General features: G+C 34.4%; 2 protein-coding genes across 2 annotated transcripts in view; one reads left to right on the forward strand and one right to left on the reverse strand.

Annotated features, from left to right (window-relative positions):
* Positions 1–9,081: 9,081 nt before the first annotated feature.
* On the forward strand, positions 9,082–11,371 carry LOC107470149 (metacaspase-4-like). The gene is given in 3 exon segments (XM_016089542.3): positions 9,082–9,377; positions 9,380–9,490; positions 10,310–11,371. Coding segments are annotated over 3 exon segments (1,233 nt in total). The 5' UTR covers positions 9,082–9,169; the 3' UTR covers positions 11,224–11,371.
* A 96-nt stretch (positions 11,372–11,467) lies between these two features.
* Positions 11,468–19,471, reverse strand: part of LOC107470158 (pleiotropic drug resistance protein 3) — an 8,703-nt gene continuing 699 nt past the window's right edge. The window contains exons 1-24 of the mRNA XM_052261064.1: positions 19,470–19,471; positions 18,825–18,956; positions 18,578–18,663; positions 18,275–18,359; positions 17,860–18,019; positions 17,699–17,775; positions 17,565–17,618; positions 17,388–17,478; positions 16,954–17,255; positions 16,546–16,827; positions 16,136–16,449; positions 15,847–16,007; positions 15,670–15,770; positions 15,416–15,569; positions 15,183–15,323; positions 15,004–15,077; positions 14,578–14,910; positions 14,301–14,489; positions 14,072–14,155; positions 13,579–13,712; positions 13,181–13,408; positions 12,910–13,081; positions 12,564–12,818; positions 11,468–12,008 (exon numbers count right to left, since the gene is read on the reverse strand). The exon at positions 19,470–19,471 is cut by the window's right edge and continues 699 nt beyond it. Of these exons, the coding sequence (XP_052117024.1) occupies positions 11,742–12,008; positions 12,564–12,818; positions 12,910–13,081; positions 13,181–13,408; positions 13,579–13,712; positions 14,072–14,155; positions 14,301–14,489; positions 14,578–14,910; positions 15,004–15,077; positions 15,183–15,323; positions 15,416–15,569; positions 15,670–15,770; positions 15,847–16,007; positions 16,136–16,449; positions 16,546–16,827; positions 16,954–17,255; positions 17,388–17,478; positions 17,565–17,618; positions 17,699–17,775; positions 17,860–18,019; positions 18,275–18,359; positions 18,578–18,663; positions 18,825–18,956; positions 19,470–19,471 (3,878 nt within the window). The 3' untranslated portion in view covers positions 11,468–11,741. The remainder of the gene's footprint in view (positions 12,009–12,563; positions 12,819–12,909; positions 13,082–13,180; positions 13,409–13,578; positions 13,713–14,071; positions 14,156–14,300; positions 14,490–14,577; positions 14,911–15,003; positions 15,078–15,182; positions 15,324–15,415; positions 15,570–15,669; positions 15,771–15,846; positions 16,008–16,135; positions 16,450–16,545; positions 16,828–16,953; positions 17,256–17,387; positions 17,479–17,564; positions 17,619–17,698; positions 17,776–17,859; positions 18,020–18,274; positions 18,360–18,577; positions 18,664–18,824; positions 18,957–19,469) is intronic.

The following is a 19,471-nucleotide window of genomic DNA, read 5'->3' on the forward strand; positions in this document are numbered from 1 at the left end:
AGAAAGGTTATGCAAATGAGGATTAGGAATTATGGCATGTGAAATGACTAAAAAACATATATGAGAAATAAAATATTAAGGACAATTAAGTAAATTTATAAATTTCGAGGATTAGTGGGGATGGGGCGGGGATTCCCGCTCGAGTCCCCGCGCCTGTCTTGGAGGAATTTTGTCCCCCGTCCCCATCCCCGCAGGAAAAATTCTCCACAGTCGAATCTCCATTCGGGGCAGTCCCCGTAGGGATCCCCGCGTCTCATGGAGTTTTGCCATCTTGGTCACGTTCATCCTTCTGTTAGTTTTTTTACTAATGTTGCTAACAGAGAATGACATGGCAGTTACATTTTTTTTAGTTAAAACCTAGAACTAATCAAGCCCAAACCCGAAAAAATGAACCCTAACCACTACCCGACCCGATTTCCTACTAAAACTCCCTAACTGGTCGTCTTCTCCTGCTCCTTCATGGTGGAACACTGCGCCAATCCTCCATAGCAACAGCTATACTGCCACTACCTCGGTTATAGTTGGTCCTGGCGCCGCCGATGACTCTACTTTTGTTGCCTCCACCCATGTCTTTGCTCCCGCTACCGACGCCTCTGCTCGCGCGCTGCTGCTAACGCCTCTGCTGCCTCCACTGACTCCGCTTCTGCCGCTGATGATTCCACTGCTGCTGCCGATGATGCCGGTGTGACTTCCGAAGTTGGCCCCCTATCTCTGCTTCACTTCTGCTGTCACACTCACACAGTAGCTATGCTTTGAGCTCCTCCATGTGAAGAAGGAAGAATGATAAGGCAAGTGTCTTGTGAAATACCTCCAATGGAGATGACACTATTGTCCTGGCCGGAGACGACAGATTCGAATTGAAGCTACCCAAGAGGGTGGTGTGAGTCAATTCAAGAAGCCAGATTTATTATCACTGCTTGTCTTGTTCTCTTCTGGTTTTGCCTAACTCCACTTCTTCGTCCATATATCCACTTTTCATTGATAAATCAAGAGAAGAGAGGGACAACTTCCTAATTGATGAAACAAAATTCTTGTTGTTGGCATCATTAATTTCACGATCCATTGCTGTGTCTGACCAAGCATCCATGAAAACCTTTGGTTTATCAGATTGGAAAGTTTTCATAGGAACCAGAACAGGGTTAATGAAAGTTTGAGAGCGCTTGTTGTGTTGTTGATGCACATTTCAAGCTCCAGAACAGACACAGTAACTTGCTCTATGACTACTCTAATGGTTGCAGATGATATGGTGATCTTCTTCGTCTTGGTGATGGTAGATCATGGGTTAGAAAAGCAGAGAGTGAGAGTGAGAGTGAAGAAGAATCTCAGACTGTTTTAAGGGTAAAACGACGTCGTTTAGCATGTTGTGCTGTCCCTTCACGTTTCAAGTTAGCAAACAGTTAACAGCAGCGTTAAAAAACTAACGGAAGGATGAACGTGACCAAATTGGTTATCTTTTGGGGATCTTTTGGGGACGAATTCGATTAATTTATTCTTTCGAGGACGAAAATAGAGATCGAGGTATTTTGAGGGACTATTTTGACTATTAACTCGATGGAAATTGATCCTTTCCATTTTTTTCACTGAAGAGAATAAAATGTGATCTTATACCTTTAATTCTATAAGTGGGATCAGAAATAAATAAAAAAGAGAGAACAATGAATGGTTAGATTAAACATTGGACACTATCTATTTTTTTTCCACTGGAAAATATTCACTCCCTAACTCGACAAACTAAACTACTCAAACACAATACCCTGTACACTATCATAAACTCTAAAGTCTAAAATATATAGAATATATTTGTTTTAAAATAAAAACGATAAATTAACAAATTAAAATACAATTATACTAATAATTTTTTGTGTGTTTATTTTTTATTATTTTAAAATATAAATACAATTAAACTAATACTTTTTTTTTTGCTTAACTACTATATTATATTAACGTAGCATTATAAAACTTTATTTGGTTTTTTTATCTTAATTTATGTATTTTTAAAATATTTGTATATTTATTTATAATTTTATATATTATTTTAATATAATTCGATTATTTCAAACCTCTAAATTAATAAATCAATAATTAAATCAGTTTAATGACCTATTTGACTTTCAGAATTTTGATGTTATCTAACTAAATTAAAAGACCAACATTATTATCGGTTGCTTTCACATGGCAATCCGTAGCTACAGATTACACAAAACAATTTAATACTTTTATTGTGACCCAGTTTCATGACTTGAGTCTATCAACTATTAACTAAGCTAAAGCCGAAAGGGAGTTTCACTTTGACAATTTCATACAAAGTTCTTTGTCATGCAATGCGCATCACGAACACAAACAAAACAAAGTTGATAAGGAGATTAGGACTTTAGGAGAGAATTATCTTTTTCTTTTCTCTTTTGTTTTTTTTAAAGGAAAAGTAATATTGCTACTGGCAACTTTTTCATAAATTATCTATAAATATATTAAGAATGTAAGATCAAAATTTATTCAAGACTTTGTGATACATATATGTGATCATCACTTTATCTAATATATCTATGACTAAAAATATTATTTATACACTAAAATTAATCATTAAAATTAATTATTATTTATGTATAAATATATATATATATCGATTCAATTCTTCACTCAGATTAAGTTTTAAAAGAATTACAAACTTGCAAGATAAGGTTCTCATGAAAAAGAAGAACATAGAATTGAATAATCGAATCCACACTTATGTGTTTATCGATCTAGTATATAAGTTTAAATCACTCAATCCTCTTTTGACTTTACATTCTAAAATTTTTTCTTCTAACAATTAACAAATATTTAATAAATATATACAAATATCATGAAAATTTTAGAGAGTTACAACATAGTTAGAAAAAAAGTAAGGATGTATTTAGTTAAGTGGACCAAGAATTTAAACTTTGATTAGCTTAAACCTCTATCTAACCTACAACAACTTTTTTAATCCTAATGTATAAACCTAATTACCCATAATGCTTTATCCATACTTCACTTTTCACACACATCTATGCATCCTTAACTAATTCACATCATATATGCACCTATTTCTAAAAAGAGTAAATTATAAAAAATGTACCCAAATAATTTTGTCCTTCATAAAAATACATCCGAATTTTATTATCGAAAAAGTACTCTCAAATAATTTAAAAATGCGACAAAAATGTCTAAAAAGCATATTATCTTTTTGTAAGTGACAAACGACTTTTGTATTTAACAAACTACTTATACATTTAATCCAAAATTTTATAGAAATATTTAGATAATTGTTTAAAAAATACACATAAGAAAAAGGATAAAAATTTGATCTCTATATTTTTGTTTTATTTTTCAAAAATATTATTAGCTGTTGACAAAAAAATTACAAAAAATATATACTAAGTGAAAAATCACCAAATTCTAAGGATAAAAATAACTTATTTATCTAATTATGTTTGTAAAAAATTACATCAAAATTGAATCTCTAAAACATTTTTTTGAGAATATATATTTAATGTTGGACATTTTAAATTATTTGAGAGCATTTTTGTCGATAACAAAATTTGAATATGCGTTTTTTAACGATAAAATTATTTGGATGCATTTGTTGTGGTTAACCCTTCTAAAAATTTTATTTGGAACATCTATCATTTACGGCTACTTTACCTATGATATTTTAAAAAGATTCCTTATTAACTAGGTTACCTACTTGCACACTTAATTATTTATCACCCTTTTAAAAATTGTACAATAAAAAACCAAATTACACATTGCCTAGAATTTTTTATTATGCTTGCTTTCTTTTTCTAAGACCATATAATAAACATAAATTACAATTTAGATATGAAAATGACATTTTCTTAGGATATGACAACAATCATTATGGTTTTAAATGCATGACCAAATCCGGCAAAATATACTTATAAAAAAATATGCAATTTGATAAAAACAATTTTTTATATGCTGAATTATTCTCACATATGCTACTCTTACATCTACTACTTACTAGTTACTACTGGCAATCAAAATTCTGTGACTATTTATCTTTCTTTTCCTCTCATGTCTATTAGTTCCATTCCTAATACTACAATGACATACACTCTTAGTCTTATATTTACACATACTCAATTTCCATTGAAGAGGACAATGTTAACACAACACCATGCACTCAAATTGATTCACCAAAAAAAATATCTTTGTACAATACCAATATCATCCCAATCAATGGAATTGAAGTTTGTTTACCACCTATTATTGATAAAATTAGCAACCAACATCCAATAGTAACAAAGTTTAAATCTGGTGTAAGGAAAATTACTCTATACAGTGTTACTACTCCTCATGATTTAACACAAAATTTGCCAAATAATGTGACTCAAGTTTTGTAGTGTGATCATTGGAAGGCTGCTACGAATGCTAAGTACCAAGCATTGAGGCAATGTGGAACATGGACAACAGTTGAACCACCCCTTAGTGCCCCTATCATTGGCAATAAATCGGTCTTTTCTATTAGAAGAAACAACAAAGGTGATATTATGTGATATAAAGCCAGGCTTGTTGCTAAAGACTTTCGCCAAGTCGAAGGGACCGATTGTGAACAAAACTTTCCCCTGTGATCAGACCATCCACAGTTCGAATTGTCCTCAGCATTGCTCTATCTCAAGAATGGGTTCTGACGCAGTTTAACTTCAATAATGCCTTCTAAAATGGCATTCTCACTAAACAAGTCTATATGACACAGCCTTAGAGCTATGAACTCTCAACTAGAAATCTAGAATGCAAACTAAATATTCTTTATGGCCTTTAAAAGGAACCAAGAGCATGGTTCTCAACTTTAAAATCTACTTTGCAACACTTTGGATTCAATAGCATTGTTTCTGATACTTCTCTTTTTATTAGACAAACCTCAATCTATATTACTTATAAGCTCATTTATGTAGATGATATTGTTGTCACAGGTAACAATGCTACATAAATTGAAGTTTTAATAGCCAAATTAAATATTATTTTTCCATTGAAAGACCTGAGTAAATTCAACTTCTTCCTTTGTCTTGAAGTCACTTATCAGAATGACGGCAACATCATGTTATCTCAAGAAAAATATGCTAGAGTTATTAATAAAAATTGGCATGATGAATGCCAATCCAGTGCCAACCCTAATGCTTTCCAACCTCAAATCATTTGTCAATGATTCTGATCCCTTTGATAATCCAAAACTATATAGGTCCATAGTAAGAACTTTACAATATTTAGCTACAAGCAAACGTGACCTGGATTATTCTGTTAATCGTGTGTATCGGTTTTTGCAGCATCCTACTATTTAGCAATGGAAAGCTCTTAAACGCATACTTCGATATCTAAGAGGCACAATATCTCATGGTATGGTGTTTACAAGTGTTTTAATTTTAGAATGCTGGCCTATGCAAATGCAGACTAGGCTAGTGATATAGATGATCACAAATCTGTAACAATTTGGTGTTAGGAAAGTGTAAAAAACAAAGCAAACTGAGTAGGAGCAACACTGATACAGAATACAGGTATCTTGCCTCTACTCAATTAGAAATCATCTCCATTCAACAACTCCTTAGCAAGCTAAAAATCCCTCAACAAATTCCCCTAACCATCTACTGTGACAATTAATCAGCTTACCTCCTAGCAGCTAATCCCATTCTGCATAGCAGCTGCAAAAACTCGAGCTCGATTTACACTTCTTAAGGAAGCTTGTCAATCAAAAACAGCTTTACATAGTTTACATCCCTTCCTTGGAACAAGTTGCTAATATATTCACAAAACCCCTCTCTATTAAGCTCTTTGATAAGTTTAGAATCAATCTTAGAGTGAGTCTTAATCCTCATCTAAGTTTGAAGGGAGTACTAATGGTAAAATAAACAATAGAGATGAAGGGTAGTTATAGTTTGTTACTAGTTTCTGTTTTTTGTTGTGAGTTGGTTATGATCATGTTAGCTTTCTATTTCTAGAATCTTCCACTCACAATTGTATAAATACATGTTCCTTTCACTCTTGTATACACAATGTTAAATACACACTTCTTTTGAAATGCAAGCAATTCAGTTCTCAGTTTCCTTGCTTCTTCTATTGTTCTTGATGTAATATAAACCATTAGAGAAAGTTATCGACTTACTCCTGGATGCGAGTATTCGACAACTTGATTATATTATCAATTACGAAAACCATGTTAAGGATCTAAAAGAACTCAATGTGGAGATTGAAAGAAATGAGCTAACAGTGCAACAACTAGTTGATGTTGTAAAAAACAATGAAGAAATCATGCCAATTGCAAATAAAAGATAACCTTGTGATTCTAGATGACCTTTGGGATGAACTAGACTTGAACAAGATAGGAATTCTATTTAAGAAAATAAAAGATAAGCAAGAGCAAATTGTTAGTGAAAATTCTACTGGTACCAACAAGGGATGTAAAATTTTGATCACTTCAAGATTTGAGGAAGTTTTGTGTACTAAAATGAATGTTAACTCAGCTTTCCTGCTGTAAAATTGTAAATGAACAAATAAAAGAATCACAATATTGATAAACCATTCTTATTTGTTTCTAACAGAAATATATAGTCATATCAAAATTAAATTCATACTTGTTTTTCTTATGCACAGAAATAAATTTTCCTTTACCAAATTAGAATTCACATACTTATACCCTTTCAAAAAAGTTAAAAAAAAAAAAAAACTTAAAATAAACAGCAATTGATCTAAACAAAACAACCTACTTGCAATATATAAGTCTATTAATCGGTAATGTTTCATTGGTCATAACTTCAATTGGTGTTTGATAATCACTTTTTGGATTGAAGTGAAAAAAAAAAAGAAGAAGATTTAAGGGTCTTATTGTTTATTTAATAAGTTTGGTCCTTCTGTTTAAATATATTTTAAATTATTTTTTTATAAGATTTGAATTTATTTTAAAGTTAAAGTATATATATTTTGAAAATTATTATATTTACAAAAAGATTATATCTAATAATATGGTGTAATTAAAAACTTGTTTTTATATTAATGACAGCCAATAGAGAAAAAAACCCTAAAAATGTTGTTATAGTGTATATGGTTTGCTTTAACGTAAAAAATACACATAATACAACGAATTTGTGAATGATGCAAAATTTATAGGAAACTATTAAGTATTTAGTATGAAAATATTTTTAAATATATTAAAAACCTAAAAGCACACATAAAATTGCCTCTTGATGGTAATTAGCTAATTAGTTTTCAGCGTCGATGTATAGGAAATGTTCAAATAAAATACATACTTATGTTTTAAGTATTTACATATTTTACCAATTCAAACCCTCATAATGAAGCTTCAAACTAGCTTTTCTGGTACCAGCAACACTCTCAATTACAATCTATCTAAACAACCCACTTGCAATATATAAATCTATTAATCGACAATTTTTTCTCTTCCAATTTTAGATAAACTATAAAAAACGATAGTCTTAAGTAGCTATAATTGAAGTTTGATAATAAGTTTTAGGATTAAATTCTTTAGCGTTTGGTGGAGAGACAGAGATGGAAAGGCTAAAATTGAGAGAAAAAATTGAGAGACAGAAACTAAGAGACATTGATTGAAATAAATTTCAGTATTTTATTTGGTGCAAAATGGAAGATAGAAATTGAAACAAGAATAAAATTCTAATTTAATTTGCACAAAAGAAAAAATTAGAATTAATTAATTGAAATGAGGGTATTTTAGATATAAAATGTTATTAAAGTTTCAATCTCTATCTCTAAAAATTTTAGTCCGCTGTATCCCTACTTTTTGGAGGTACTGAAATACAAAAATTTTAGAGATAGAGACCGAAATTTTAGTACCAATCTATGTACCTCAAAACAAACGCTACCTTAGGGACAACTTTGGAAACGTTAAGATAAAAATGATACTTTACTCTATCTATTATCATCCAACTATTTTTAACTATTAACTTTACATAATTTTTTTTAAATATTTGCAACTAAAAGTAGCTATTATTACCGTTTTAATGTAAATATTAATTATATGTAACCGTTACTTTTTAATAATAATTGGTATTAAATTTAATTGATTAAGACCATTAAAGTTTTGTACCATTACTATTGGAAAATTATAAAATTGGCATACACAATTATTTTTTTCTGGTGACTTCAATCACAAAAATTAATATGACACAAGTTTATTCTATAATAAATTTGTATTAATTTTTATATAATACTCTTTTAATACATAAGATTTTTCTTTAAATTTAAATTTTTATTTTTTTATTTTTTTATTATCTCTTTTCATTCAATAACTTTTATTAGTATAATCTCACAATTAATAATAAATTTAATATTATTATTAAACTATTCTTTTATAGATTTTTTTAACCATCCAATTAAAAATTAAAATAACTATTTATATATCTAATAAATTAAACATCCAGCAATGAAAACATCTTGAACACATCAGAAAAACGAAATCTAAGAAAGCCAAGTTGATGATCGAAAACCTCCACAACACCACAAAAAAAAGCACTCGCTTTTTTGATATCTTTAATCCGATGCACCAAATCACCGTACACGTGACATTATCTCTACTTGCTGTATATCGTGAATGAAGACGCTGAGACGGTGAAACCCGCCAGCTGCTAGGGACTGCACGACCGCCGCATTGGTGGGCTGCGCAACGAATGCAACATGCGCAAGGAGGTGTCTTCGTCGAACGTTCTCAAACAGCTAAGCGGCATCAGGTTGCTGACCATAGACGGTGGTAATCTTTGCAGCTTCAAAAGAGTGGAAGAGATTGCTGAAAAAAAAAATTGCACCACATTCTTCTTAAATAGATAAATATATAACTTTTTTATAACTAAGTTCTTATTTTTTAAAAATTTAAAATTAAAAATTATTAAAAATTAATTAAATTAATTATAACTAATTATAATTTCAATTTTATCCTATATACACATTTTACAGTAAATTCATTTTCTCCATACTTTAAATAACATTGATTATTTATGCACCGTTACCTACAGTTGATAAAGGGGGAAAGGTTACATTTTTAATAATTTTTATTAAAATATTAAAAATGATCGTGTTATGTTATCGGTGTTGATCGATCGAAAGTCTTATCAGAAAGAACAATCATTGATAAAGAGAGAGAGAAAGAAAGAGTGAGTCAGATACAATGGCGAAAAAGGCGGTACTGATCGGATGCAACTATCCGGGAACCAAGGCTGAGCTCAAAGGATGCATCAACGACGTTTGGCGGATGCACAAATGCCTCGTCGACCGTTACGGTTTCTCGGAGGATGACATCACCGTCCTCATCGACACCGACGACTCCTACACTCAGCCAACCGGCAAGAACATACGCTCCGCCCTCTCCCGCCTCGTCCGTTCGTCCACTACAGCGGCCACGGCACCCGCCTCCCCGCCGAGACCGGCGAGGACGATGACACTGGCTATGACGAGTGCATTGTTCCTTGCGATATGAACCTCATCACTGGTCAACTCTTAACCTTATCTCTTTACTCTCTTTTTTAGTTTTTTGACTCGTGTTTTTCTCATTTTCCACTCATCGCCGGTGGATGAAGTGTGATCCAACGGCTACGAGTATCTTAATGAGTAATTGAGTATACACTAACGAGTCATGGAAGCAATTCTCATTTTTCTTGATAGTTAAATCACCGGTCAAGTTTATTTGATCGAATTATTCGTTCACGTAAAGTTGCTTTACTCTTTTTGCTGTTGATCGTTTAGAGATAACGAATAAATAGATCCGATCCGGATCGGGTAGCTTTAGAGGTTGAAGGTGTCTTTTTTTTTTTATGGTTTCCAGTATATGCTTGATTTTATATTAAAGCTGAAGATACCTAAGAAAATTCGGATGCTTTAACTTTATAGTATAACTAGTGCAACATTTTTGCTCTTTTCGGAGTCTGATGTCAAATTTTGGTTGCTGTTAATGGTGATTTGTATACTTTATTTTTTTTAAATGATTCTGATTCTGATGCTATTCCCAGCTGATAGTTATAGTATTTCATATGATTTATTTGATTTCCTTTTCCTTTTGCTTGTTCTATTTAAAAGCAGAAGTAGATGAGTTTGGATGAACTAAAGTGATGAAACTTTTAAAGCGATAGAGTGAAGAGAGTAATTAGTCTTGGATTATTTAATAAGATCTATGTACAATATAGGCTATTGATCTAATTATAATTACTCTCCAACTCTATTACTTTACAAGATTCCTGCCTTTAGCCAAACTAGATTTTGCTGCTGTGATTTCTGTGGAAAGTAATGAACTGCTTGGTTTTGTGTTTGCCAGATGATGATTTCAGGGAATTTGTAGACGGGATCCCAAGAGGTTGTAAGCTCACAATTATCTCAGATTCTTGTCACAGTGGTGGCCTAGTTGAAGAAGCTAAGGAGCAGATAGGGCATAGCACAAAGGAGGAAGATGCTGGCTCTGGCTCCGGCTCAGGGTTTGGATTATCAAGCTTCCTACACCGGAAGGTGGAAGATGCCATCGAGTCTCGTGGGATTCATATCCCCTCATCATTGAAGCATCATGGTAGACACAGGGATGACGATGAAGCTGAAGACAGGGATCTTGAACTTCCGCGTGGTGAATATGGCTATGTAAAGAACAGGTCTCTGCCACTTTCAACTCTCATTGATATACTCAAGCAAAAAACTGGTAAAGATGATATAGATGTTGGGAAGCTGAGACCTACACTCTTTGATGTTTTTGGGGAAGACTCTAGCCCTAAAGTAAAGAAGTTCATGAATGTTATCTTCAGCAAACTCCAACAAGGTGGTGGAGGTGGAGAACAGGGTGGATTCTTGGGGATGGTGGGTAGTCTTGCCCAAGAGTTTCTCAAGCAGAAGCTGGATGAGAATGATGAGGGATACGCAAAACCTGCCATGGAGACACCTGTTGGAAACAAGCATGAGGCATACGCCGGATCAACTAAGCGTGGCTTTCCTGATGGTGGGATCCTGATGAGCGGCTGTCAGACTGACCAGACTTCGGCCGATGCAAGTCCTGCTGGACATTCTGCCAGTGCTTATGGAGCTTTTAGCAATGCAGTACAGGCTATAATTGAGGAGACTGATGGTAGAGTTACAAACCATGAGCTTGTTCTGAAGGCTAGAGAGAAGCTCAAGCGAGAGGGATTCACTCAACAACCTGGACTCTATTGCAGCGACCACCATGTTGATGTTCCCTTTGTTTGTTGACCTGTTCTCCCATCTTATTCTGGCATGGAATAATGTTGTGTGTTGTGTGCTTGGAATGCTTATGAATTACTTTCGTTGAACTATAGATGCTGTACAATATGAATATGTACTTCAACTATAATGTCAATTATCATTTTATATCCCAAAATTAGTAAAGAGAAAGAAAACATGTAACTTCTTTTTAGCTTATGAGGAAGTCTATTGTCGGGAACTTTCCAATGAAATAAAAGCTTATAATATCATATGGACAAAAATCAGAGGTTTCATTTTCTTTGCAAATGCACCCTTTCTTAGGGAATAAGCCCTATTTTCAACTTGTACATCTTGGATCATCTTTATCACTATATATTTAACTATCTTATCCTTGTACAAAAAATTTGAAAGAACAAAATAAACAACATATATGAGAGGTATTGCCCATTGAGGTAACCATGCATTTCTATACTCCTATACAAGAAAATCTGGCCACACCATACTGCACAAGAAGCAAGCTCTGTGTGTTGTTATGTCATATGTGTCTATCTCTTTTGGAAATTCATTTTGCCTATGCAATAGGCAAAGAGAGAAGCATAAAGAATTGGGAAAGCAATGAGCACTACTGCCGCAAGGCTTAATCTGTCATGCCTGAACCCATAGTAATCTTTTAGGAATGCACCAACTTGTTCTTTCTTCCCAAATATGGTTATCTCCTTGTCCATGTCCCCATATTGTGATGTTAGGAGTCCATTCAGGGACCATGCTGTTGGGCAAATCCAGTAGCACCAGACCCACCATTTAGGAATTTTCTGCATATCAAAGACAAATAGGAATTTACTAACTGTTATGGATTATGGTCAGTCATATATTCTCATCAAATACATAAGTTACTAATATTATTTGAGCTACAACTATCAATCCGTTAGAAGTTTAACAAGTGGTGATTCGTTAGGAAAATATTTGTTTTCAAGACTTAATTATAGAAGAAAATTGTTTTATATTGAATCCTGATTTTGTTTTTCACTGTTATCGTTCAAGATCACATATGCAATTATCCTGGATAAACATTTCTAAAGTAATAGCAATAACATTATGGTCACTCAGAACAAAATCTTTTTCATCATGGACTGTGAAATTCCTGCATTTTGAAGTATTACTTTCTCCACAATGATGAATTTTGTGAGAAATAATTTCAGTGTAAAAAGTATGATAACATCGAAGTATTTGGTCTATATAGCATTGTTATTCTCCACATGTCAAATCTAGATCCAAATTTTATCGAGCAACCAAACTTCAGGCCCTTAAAATGACAGGAAAAGATTAGACTGTGATAAAGAAATTTTGAGAAATCAAAAATGACTTACAGGTCCTGGCATGAGGAATCCAGAGAAGAGATTGAATATGGTGTAGACTGCAGTTGACAATACAGAAGCTATATCCAGATTTGTGCTCAACGACATTATCAGCATTCCAAGATATACAAAGTACAAAAATGTGCAAAATGTGGTGTAGAAGTACCAAAAGACTTTTGCAACTGACCACTCAAAACCTATCATTGGGTATGTGATTCCCACATATAAAATTGCTTGCACTAAGATATAAGGTATTTCAATGGCCACCTACAACAAAGAATATACAACTCAGTTCATAACATCACTGGTTTCCCTATTGAATAAATGCCACATAAATTTGATTGAGGTAACTGCAAACCTGTGCAAATGAATAAGCTATGGAAGAATACATTCCAGCAAATTTTTCTCGGTACAAGACTGAGCGCTCGGTTGCCACATATGGCAGAATTGTTGAACAGTAATTTACGCCCAAGAATATTACAGCAATATACATTGATCCAAATATATTGAACAAGTCTTGCTGATTGTTTCTGTAACCATAGAAGAAGCATATGTGAGTAGTTTCATCATTGGAACTCAATTTTAACAATATACTACTACTAGTATCAAATATTGATAACCGAACTTACATTTCTTTCCCTTTCTGCCAAAATACTGCCCCAAATATTACTGCTGCAACAACCATGAAAATAAAACGTGTTAAGTTGTACTCAGGACTTCTCCAATATGACAAGTGTTGCTTCCAAAGGCATGCCATGAACTGCCCCAAGGTATTCTGTGGGAAAGGAGTTGAAAAGTGCAAGTCGCTTGAACCTGGCACTGGTTTACTTAACTCCTCCACCATTTGAATAGTTTCCCTAGTAAAAAAAAGAAATAGCAATTCAAAACACGGGATTAGTGTATGATACTATGATCATAGCCATTACTCATTAGAACTGAAACTAGTAAGGTAAGGCCACACAGAACCTGAAAAGCAGTTGATATGTTTCATTGAAACCAAACAACAATCAAATGGATCCTCACTCACCTGTAAAGGTGTGATTCTTTGTAGATTGTTGCAAAGTCAATTTGAAGTTCTTGTTCTATAGATGCAGAGGTAGCTTCCAACATCCAGGTTGCAGGATTATAGTTGTCTTTTATTTTTGGCACCCCAGGTATATTCTGTGGACAGTGAAAAGCAGTTTGAGACAAAGGTATACACTCCTTCAAGAGCAGTTTCAAATATTTGGATCATGACCAGTTTCATTCCTTCTTTTTTCATTCTCCGTTTCTTCAGAAATGAAAAGATGTGTATGTATGGTGTAATGCTAAATAGCACTTCAACTAAGTTCAAAAATAAAATCTATCAAACTTTATCGGCATATACAATCATCATCATTACCTTTTAATCATACTTATCATCATAATATATTACACTTCTTGAATGCCAATATAACCATTACTACAACTTTAAGACTAATGTAAAAAAATAAGAAAACTGAAAAAATATGCCAAGTACTTTGCTGATTGTTTTAGTGTACCTGAAAATATTCAATCAGTTTATTTGAATGATGGCCCAGCATTCCGCTATAAATAATCCGTCCTCCAGCTTTCATTAGAATCAACTGCATAAAGAAAAGGCTCATTTCAAGTCTCAAATATAATATTACATAGGAGTAGTAGTATTTTGTACATTAAGATGGTGACATTTTAGATATTTCAGTAGCTGTAAATGCTCAAATATTGACAACAGAAAGCACTTTTAAGTACCTCATCAAAAGTCTCAAATATGTCAATGCTTGGTTGGTGTATGGTGCAAACCGTTGTCCTGCCAGTGCCAACAACATTCTTCACTGCACGCATAACCACTGCGGCTGCTCGGGCATCCAAGCCTGAGGTTGCTAAACTGTCTTTTATGTCATCAAGTTCAATTGTTTCAAGCACTTCTTCAACAAATTTCTGCTCCATGGATACACACAGAAAAGTTAAAGAGTGTATATGTTAACCGAGAAATACAAACATGGTGCAAGTGATAAGGATGCGATACCCCTTTTGTTGCTGTATCAATCTCCATCGGCAACCGCAACCAAGCCGAGTATGTGACAGATTCTTCAACTGTTATATATGGAGAATGTATGTCATTCTGCTCACAATAACCTGAAACTCGCGCAAATGTCTTCTGCACTTTGGGGTATCCTCCAATTCTGATATCTCCTTCAATGATACCTCCAGTTTTCCTTCCTGAAAGGACATCCATGAGAGTTGTCTTTCCTGCTCCACTTACTCCCATTAGTGCAGTGAGAACTCCTGGCCTAAAGGCTCCGGTGATATCACAGAGCAATTGTAATCTTTTCTCATTTGACCCATGCTTTTTCATTTCCTGCTCAGAAGGACAAACTTAACATTATTAATTTACAACCTTGTAAACAATGTACATAGTCATGACCATAACATAAATAGTCGTGCTAATTACCGGTGGGGTTTCAACAAAATACTGGACATCCTTAAATGCTATTGTCAGAGGCTGAAAGGGCAGGACCATTTTCCCTGTATGCATTGACCAACCATGCAAAAGGTTCCAAAATCACATGCTATTTGTTTGAATGTAAGAAATCATGTTGAGATCATTTATAATTTAGTAACTTTGTTCACCTGTGCTTTGAGTTTCATTTGATGTGCTGCCAATATCAACTGCAACTGATTTATTTTTGAGCTCCACGCTATTGCTATTTTCTTCTCCATTTAGTTGAGATACCTTCTTTTTTGAAACTAAGGCTCGAGATGCCTTAGGCTCTGAATACATTTCCATCAAATCAGTGAATTGAGAAAAATAAAATGATTGTTTGATTTTTGTTTTCCACTGTAATAACTTGTATGTTACTTACGTTTTAAGTAAGTTAATGCTAGGATAAATCCAAAATCAAAAACTACTGCGAAACCAAGCAAGGCTCCAATTGATATCCAGTAGAAGTTGCTCTCAAAGTCTAAACCACGATCACTTAGAACCCTCCTTCCCACGGTGGTGTTTCCATCTTTGATCTGCCAATGAAAAATAGAAAATTAATAATTCATTTATATTTATATTCTTCATGACTAAGTGACCAATCATGAACACGAGTATATTGATTGTCTTAGTTACCTGCCAGCGAGGAGCGAGAAATTCATTTAGTGTTATTCCTATTTCCCCATATGTCATGGGAGAAAGCCAAAATCCCCATCTCAACCACCATGGTAATGATGCTGCAGTGAATGAACTCAATTAAAACTCTCTAATCAAAATAGTACGTCTTATAACTGAAACTATAGAATGGCTTACGTCGAGGAAGAATAAAGCCTCCAAACAAGAACATCAGTACTAAAACCAAGGAGCCAACAGTTGTGGCTGCAACATCAGTTTTGAAAACTCCAGCAAGGAAACGGCACATGGAGGTTGATGACATATGCAGAGCAACAAGCAAAATAAACTGGCGGAGAAACCTAAGAAGTTGACAAGAAATGAAAGGTCAGAAAAGCTTACAAAACAAACAGAAAATGAAAGTACTAACTAAAAAATAAGTAAACAGAAAAGCTGCCAATTTGAGCATGTGATTAACAAAATTGCTTGCCTTGTTATTTCAGGGCTGTAGCCAATAACATAATATGTCACTGATGTCCAAACAATGGCATCAAGAAACGAAAATGGAATCTTTATAAGGGAAGCTGGAAGACAATAAGCCCATGCCGGATAAAGATAGAATGCTGTCTGCTTATAAACAACAGGAAGCCTAGTAATGGTCATGATCAGCTCAGCAACTCCATTAGTCATGAGGCGGACGAGTGTATAGTACAATGATCCCAATAAATAGTTTGAACTTATCAAGTCCACGCCATGTTGAGTCCGTAAGAACACCGTCATTGTGATGATTGCGGTGATTGTAAGCTGCAGAGCAAAAAGGAGAAACAATAAGGCTAAATTAGTTAAGTGTTTCAAGTACCACTAAGATTAACAGAGTTGCACTAGATTCAGGGCAATAACCTGGGCAGTTTTGAATACATAGATAAATGAGTTCCGGTTCATGAGAAGAAGTTCTCTCCTCATACAAGCTTTAAAGATTTCCCACTTTCCCAAGGAGTACACGCTATGTGATAAAGAATTTTTATGAGATTGAGATTTATCAAATGGCTGTGCAAGCTCATCACCTAGCATCCGTCCCCAGTAACTGCTTTTGAAGATTTCGGAGAACTGATCCACTGAGACATAACTGTAAGGAATATCCGTGCGGTACCAGTATTGCCTTTGATCCTTCTTGGATATTACCTGTACAGAGTTCAACTAAGTGAGTTTTGAGCATAAGAAATTAGACAAGCAAGAAAATTGCCTTGAGCTTGGGATCAATGCTACCAATGACTAAGACTAAAGGAAAGTTGGGATTTGTTATCTCACCTCTTGAAGAAAGTCTGCAACCCCTTTTCTTTCTGGGCACCAGAAACCACAATCCTTGAAAAACTGGAGTGCTTGACTGCGTGGGCCGTGGTATACTATCTTCCCCTCTGCCATCAATATGAGATCATCGAATAATTCAAAGGTTTCAGGTGCTGGTTGAAGGAGTGAAAGCACTGCAGTTGCATCAGTGATGTGCACCAACTGCTGGAGACAAGTAACTATTTGGAAAGTTGTTGAGCTGTCCAAGCCAGTTGATATTTCATCCATGAAAAGAGTTTTGATTGGACCAACAATCATCTCTCCTGCCATATGATTTGGAATAGATCTTAACATGAATGCATTGAGGGGAAAAAAGAATGAATGAGGAGAACATTGAGTTCTTGATTTGTTGAATTCCATATATGAAAAGAGAAACACATTCTTTTTGTAGATACCTGTAGTTAGCCTTTTCTTCTGTCCACCTGAAATTCCTCTCTCTAATGCATCACCAACTAGTACGTCCGCACAGATATCCAGTCCCAGAATCTAGGATGTCAAAAAAGAAGAAACATCTTAATCGAGCCATTCAATAACTGTGTAATCTAACTTAGCCCTGCTGGAAATGGATGTACCTTCAAAACATATTCTGTCTGAAGATTTTCACTTTGTCCTTCAACTGAAATTGCCTGCAAAAACGTTGTTATTTCCTTTATCAACTGGTTGCTTCTTAATTATGACATATAGAAGTTTTTCTGACTACAATTACCTTCATATAGGTATCAATATCAGGATCAGGGATGATTCCTTCTTCCTTTTCCCTCCTGGTGATTTCAGCTACCATGTCTGCAATGCGAAGGACATACATGAATGCCTCTCGTATTGTATTAGTAACATTTCATGGATAATTGGTCTATTTAAGAACTTTACCAGCCCTGCTTCCAACTCCTTGACAGCGTGCTGAAAAGTCGATTGTTTCTCTCACTGTCATCTCAGGAATGTGCAGGTCATACTGGCTTATGTAAGCTGATGTTTTTCGAGGTACAAATTCATCTAGATTCTGACCATTGTAAGATATTTCTCCAGAAACCTGAATGCAAGTAAAAGCAGTAGGATGTGAATTGAGATTGCAGTTTAGTGCAACTCAATGCCTTAAGTTGGTTTCTAAAGGACTTTAAATAATAGTATCAATGATGAAGAAAAAGCATGGTTGTGCTTCTAGTCACATTCTTGGATATTTCAAATTCTGAAACATAATTTCTATAATAATGGAAACTCAGGCAAAAGGTTAGTTGAGTTCAATGACTTTAGCCCATAATTTCTCTACTGTCTTAAAAATACTGACCTTGAGAGATTGCTCTAGTTTCCCAGCCAGTGCCATTAACAAGGTCGTTTTCCCACACCCTGGTGGACCAAGAAGAAGAGTGAGCCTGCACATGAAACCATCTTTGTTATATCAGCCTTCGATCCCTTTTATTGTAAGTTGCACTTCAAATTGGTACTTCTTAGTTTTCATTTGTACCACTTATATAAGTTTAAAGAAGGGATTTTGATGTTCTGCATACATTCTTGTGCATATATCAGTACGTAGCTGAAAAGCTTCATCTTGAGCGTTAAAGTGAAGTACAAATACAGCATATTCACCTACCTTGATGGCTTTATGATGCCACTAACATCATTCAGAATGCTTATATTGGCTCCTTGAGTAGTGCATGATATAGTCTTCACAAAACCCTGTTCCAGAAATAATTTTAGCCCATTTTTGCATGAACAAATGTAAATATGTCTGTACAATTTTTGCTCCTTTTCAATCTGTATCTCATGAAATGCTTTGTACTACTCAGTTATGCATGATAGTAGCCTGTTTAGGTTTAAACCAGAGAAAGCACACTTACTGAGAGTTGGCTAGACAAGGAGTTCCATAAAGTAGGGAGTGGCTTCCCTTGAACAACCTCACATTCTGCTTCAACACTTAGGTTCGTGTACTTGACCTCCACACTTGGTAACTTCACATTGACTCTGAAAAACTAGCATTTGTCAATTCTTGAGATTCATATATACCAAGTTACCAACATTAGCTGGCACCCTTCTTGCCCAGTCCATTCTCTAACTGAGTGAAACAAATTTTCTACAAGTACAACTAGAACTATATTTGGTAAGTGTTTCAGAATAGAAATACAAAGACATTGAGAAAAAAAAAAAGATAAAAAAGTTACGTCTCAATCCCTATCTCCGTTTTCCCGGAATAGATTTGTTTCTTTTGATATCTCTATATTTCTATGCTGAGACAAGGACCAAATGGAGCCACATGTGTCTATAATCAAGTGAGAAATTCCCAGAATTGAAAGACAAAATTAAAAAGTCTTTCAAAATTACTAGAGAAAGCAACGCTTAATCCATGGAACTGAAGAGAGAAGGAAGGGGGAGTCAAAGGCTAATACAAACTTAGAATTGGTTCAAAACAAGTTCAGTTGATCTAACACAAAGAATTTCTATTGGCAGCACGATGAAGTAGTGATCAAGGGTAGCTAGTAATTAACAA

Source organism: Arachis duranensis, chromosome 1 (genome assembly GCF_000817695.3).
Source record: "Arachis duranensis cultivar V14167 chromosome 1, aradu.V14167.gnm2.J7QH, whole genome shotgun sequence".
NCBI classification, from domain to species: Eukaryota; Viridiplantae; Streptophyta; class Magnoliopsida; order Fabales; family Fabaceae; genus Arachis; species Arachis duranensis.